Genomic DNA, 5,000 nt, shown 5'->3' on the forward strand with positions numbered 1-5,000 from the left:
AATTTATACTGGAATAGTGGGTGATTTCTACTTTCCCAAACCTGACTACGTGGCATTAATTGGTATTGAATTCCATTTTCCATTTACAACTTCCTGTGAAAAAGTTATCGATGTTACTTTAGAGGCATTGGTATGATAAGTTGTCTGTTATCCTTCTTTGTATCTTTGAATCATCTGCAAACATATTCAGATAACTACCTGGGCTTATGTTTGACTTTAAATCATTGACAAACTTTGATTACCTTCAGTTCCACTATGGGGTCTTGATCAATTTCTAACTCCTTTGTAATAATTCCTTCCCTTGTTAATATTGCTAACCCCCTCCATTTTCCTCGGCCCAATCTTTTCTCCAAATATCATAGTTTTTGCATCCTAATGTTACATCATCTATGGAGGGATCCGGTATGGATTCAGTGATGCACATTACATCTGGTTTATTCATTTCAATTATTGTCTCTAGTTCTAGTAACTTCGAAGACAGACCATCAATATTTGTATAAACTATTTCTATACAATCTTTCGGTATTCCTCTTGGCTGCAGGGTTAATGTTCGTCTGTCACTATGTTTTGGTTCTGATAGTATATTTGCTTTACTTGGAGACCTCTCACCCACCAAATAAGCTAGATCTTTTTCCTCTTCAGTCCTTTGCTGCTTTTCCTTCTTTTCCAATTTTTTTCTGTACTGTTTCTTTGACATCTTTGGTTATATTTTCTCTTATCCAGATTTTCTGATATTCTTCATGGGTAGCCATGACTTTGGCTTTCTTTATCATATTTGTTACCATTTGCTTATTCATGAATGTTACTTTTCAAAGGCGTTTCTTTCCCTTGTCAAATAATTCCTGCCATGTGTGAGCTATGATATTCTATCCACGAATTCAGGATTTATGACCTTGAGAATGTTTACTATCAATTTCTCGCCCTCCTTGTATCCTTCAATTCCATCTTCTACAACTTTTTCTTCATGTCCCAATATGACCATGTCCTTATGTACATCTGCAAAACTAGCAATATTTCTTGCATGTTGCCCAGGGTGGGATTTGAATTTGTTCTTCTTTACTGTCTCTGCAAGCTGTATCTTAATTTCTTCTTTTGTGATTTTGATGTCATTTTCTATCTTTTTTTCCATTTCATTTATTGTTTCTTTTATCTCTGAGACATCAGCATATGTAGCTGACATCTTTTTTGCCTCTTCCATTAATTGGAGCCTGGCTGCTTGACAAATTGCTTTCAATCTGCTTAACAGTTTCTTGTACTATGATTACTTCCTCAACTTTTTCTTACAGATTCTTTGCTTCGGTTTCACTACTGCTGCCAGTCTTGGTTTCTGCTTCTTCTAAGTTTTCATTGAGTTCCTTGATTTTCACGTTTGACTTTTCCATATTCTTTATCTGAATGCTTGTGTTCCTGCACAAATTATCTACCAATACCTACAAAATTACATTTTCTTCACAAATTTTCAGGCATTCTAATACCAGGTTGTCTCTTGGCTTCAAGAGCATCAGTTCTAACTGCTGCTTCTGCTAACTTCATTTTTCTTGTCTGATCTTAGTTGTTACTCATTGAAAAAAGACAAAAACAGAGCTGTATTCATGACAGTTGTCTCTAGGTGCAAAATGCTTACCATGCAGGATTTGCATGTGTGTGTATGTGGGGGGGTGGTATGTGTGTGGGTATGTGTGTGGGTATGTGTGTATGTAAGTGTATGTGTATATGTGTGTAACTGTATGTGTATATGTGTGTGTGTGTGTAACTGTATATGTGTATGTGTGCATGTGTGTATGTGTATGCGTGTGTGTGTTTGCATGTGTATATATGTGTGTATATGTGCATGTGTGTGTGTGTGTGCATGTGTGTGGGTGTGTGCATGTATTAAGACTTAAGACTTATTCCATATAAAAGATGCCCTTACCTTTCAAGGTAGACTAGTGTGATAATTGCACATTCAGCAGTGAGTTGTGCTGCATTAAATAACGTGCGCACAAATTTATAGATGTGTCGATGCTCAGGATTATGTCTGTCATAATCTGGAGGAACTCCTTCCCGCTGAAAAAATAAGATCTATTAACTTGAAGCTGAGTACAAGGAGCATAAGAAAGAAAGATACTGAGAGACATATGTACCAACTTTTACTAGTAAGATAATGCAAAAATTATTTTCAAACATGTCTTACTGAACAGAAGTTCACAAAACATTTGATTACTTTATTGTCAAATCCACATTTTCCATAACTTATCATTAATATTCTATAATCTATCATAAAAATGTTACCAGATACTTATGATTTTAAAAACACAAAAAACTAGATGCTACTCACTATCAAGATTTCACTGGACCAATACTCAAGAGCTGATAAAAATACCCTATATACACCCATTATTTAAAAATATCATACATAATGGGAATAACACAACAATTCAGATTTCAAATACAGAGAAAAGAAAGGAGTAATCAATGTCTAGGAAATGGGTGAAGTAGATGATACTGGCCTCCTAATTAATTCTTTGAAGCAGAAATCTTTTATTGTGTTTGTGGTGTTGTAGTTACCCAACATGTCCTAATATTTGGGCATTTAATACAGTCTGGGACTAAAGTCCTCAGAAAGGTTTTGCTGTTTTGTTTATTGTCCAGAGATAGAGCTACGCTAGATGAGTGGGAGTTCATCGATGCCCTCGTATTTTCCTTGATCTCGTTGATTCAGACACGTTTGAAGTACTGTAATGAATCCCTACAACCCAACTCTGGCCTTCTTCCCTCCTCCATTCAGGAATCAACCCCATTACTAAACAGTGATTGCAGTGCCATCTCTGGTCAATAAACAAAACATGCATAACCTCTCTGAAGACTTTAGTCCCAGACTGTACAATGGAAAATAATATATCAATGAGACTACTAAGAAAATAGAAATTGGAGAAATGAACTAATTAAGTACAAAGAGCAAGGTGTAAGAATACTGACTAGCAACTAAAGCAAGATACTAATAGCACTTTCATTGTGAGTGAAGATGAAGATGATGCAAATAATAATAATAATAATGATAAAAAAAACTAGAAACAAATAACCAGATTAGGAACTAACAGAGCAGACTCTAGAATGAAATAAGCTCTCAGTTCCTATTTCCTTAATATAGTGTAAAAACTCATACAATGCTTTATGTCTTGACAACACTCATGATGTTACATTGCTTCAAAATACTGCTGCAGTTGTTTAATACCCTATACTGCTGCTTAAACCATCATTGTGCGATGCTTTGAAACCATATCTTTGAGGGGCAGCTAGCTGGTAGGGTGATAGGGTCAGAGACACCATAACACAGGTTTATATGTGCATGCAAAGTTTTTGCTCTTTATTTAACTCCTCAACTAAACACCACTTCAAAGCCTGGTTTACTTTCAAATGGAAAAAAAGAAAAAAAAAAAAGAAAAAAAAAAAGAAAGAATGTGAATGAGAGTGCTGTAGTTAATATTGTCCTATCACACTACAAAATGCACTTCAGCGGTCTTGAAGCTGAGAAGTTCCTAACCATGTTGTCCACTACACCAAACAAATCTTTTTCTTAAAATAAAAAGATAGCAGGAAATCTTAAGCATATACGGTAATGTAGAGAGTAAGACAAAACTAACAAATGCAAAGAAAGAGAAAAAGGAGAATGAAAATAGTTTTGAATAAAAGCCCTAATACCTCTCCCTTGGGTGGGCAGGGAGGACCAAGTGTCTGAAACAAGGAATTTATATTCTTCTCTCAACCTCCTGCATTACAAATAGGCAGATATGTAACTATTCTGTTGATATACAGCATAAGGGATAACACAAAACAGCTTAAAATACACTCTCACAGGTAAGGACAACAACTGACATATGTCAGTCTGCTTATAAATAAATCATTACCTTCTATAAGTAATTTCTCAGACATGAAACAAAGAGATAATGAGATTTTCTCATATATTAGGCTTTTCCATTTTTTGCATGATTATAATTTGCAAGTTATATCTTATAAGAAAAAAAGACAATTTAAAAATCCAAACTCCACAGTACAAGTACCACTAACAACTTTCAATGTTGAATAAATATTCACCTCAATTAAATTTACACCCATAAGTAAAATTTCCTAGTACTGTGGAAGAATTCTACAGAAAGATATTGCTTTAGGAAAAGATGTAGTATATGTTACCTGCCTATTGGTCTCTTAGTATTCTGATGTGGAGACTTAAAGTAATATCTTGACAATTTTTTTTTTTAATTCAAATATTACTTCTGAAAGATTGTATTGTCTGGCCTAGCTTACTGTTAAATAGGCACCTTCATAAGCTGCAAAGAATTTCTCACTCCATAAGTAATATTCCTTAAGCTCAACTTACTGACTTCAGTTTATAACCAATAAATCATGACCGTGCAAAATTTCTCTTGAATTTGCAGGAATATTGATTTTTTCCACATCAATGTCAATACTGCTATCATTACTATCATTACTGAGATCATGCTAACCATAATATCAATAAAATACTAATAACAATAAAAAATGGTTAAATAATAAAAATGAATCTTTCCACAAAATGTAGGTAAAAAGTCAACAGGTTAGATAGGCACGACTAATACTTGACTCCTTGCTAACTAAGTGCTTGCTAAGCCACCAGTATGTTAACATAATGGATAAATGACATATATTTGAGACATCTGCAGTCAGTGGGTAAAAAAATTGGTTCTGTGTTCAATGCTATTGAGAAAAGTTGGCAATCTGTACAGATAATTAGTGGCAAATGGTCACATCATTGCTAATATTACTGCTCTTCAACTTCTGAATTTATAATGTCAAAAGGCATAATTTGATTACCAGATAACTAATTACAAATCTCATAAGATTTTTTTTGAGCTTACAAGGAAAACTCAGACAGCTTGCAGCCTTTCTCCATCTGTTTCTTTTGAAACAATTTGCCTAAATCATATATAAATACAATACCAAAAATAACTATATTCTCTTGACTATTGCTTACACAATTATGT

At 34.1% G+C, this 5,000-nt stretch overlaps 1 protein-coding gene across 3 annotated transcripts in view; it reads right to left on the reverse strand.

The window, feature by feature from the left end:
- The window catches only part of CycY (cyclin Y), a 31,963-nt gene that overhangs the window by 12,922 nt on the left and 14,041 nt on the right, over nucleotides 1-5,000 (reverse strand). For all 3 annotated transcript variants that reach the window (XM_070126642.1, XM_070126644.1, XM_070126643.1), the window contains exon 6: nucleotides 1,913-2,046. In XM_070126642.1, the coding sequence (XP_069982743.1) occupies nucleotides 1,913-2,046 (134 nt within the window). The remainder of the gene's footprint in view (nucleotides 1-1,912; nucleotides 2,047-5,000) is intronic.

The sequence above is a fragment of the Penaeus vannamei genome, chromosome 10 (assembly GCF_042767895.1).
Source record: "Penaeus vannamei isolate JL-2024 chromosome 10, ASM4276789v1, whole genome shotgun sequence".
Taxonomy (NCBI): Eukaryota; Metazoa; Arthropoda; class Malacostraca; order Decapoda; family Penaeidae; genus Penaeus; species Penaeus vannamei.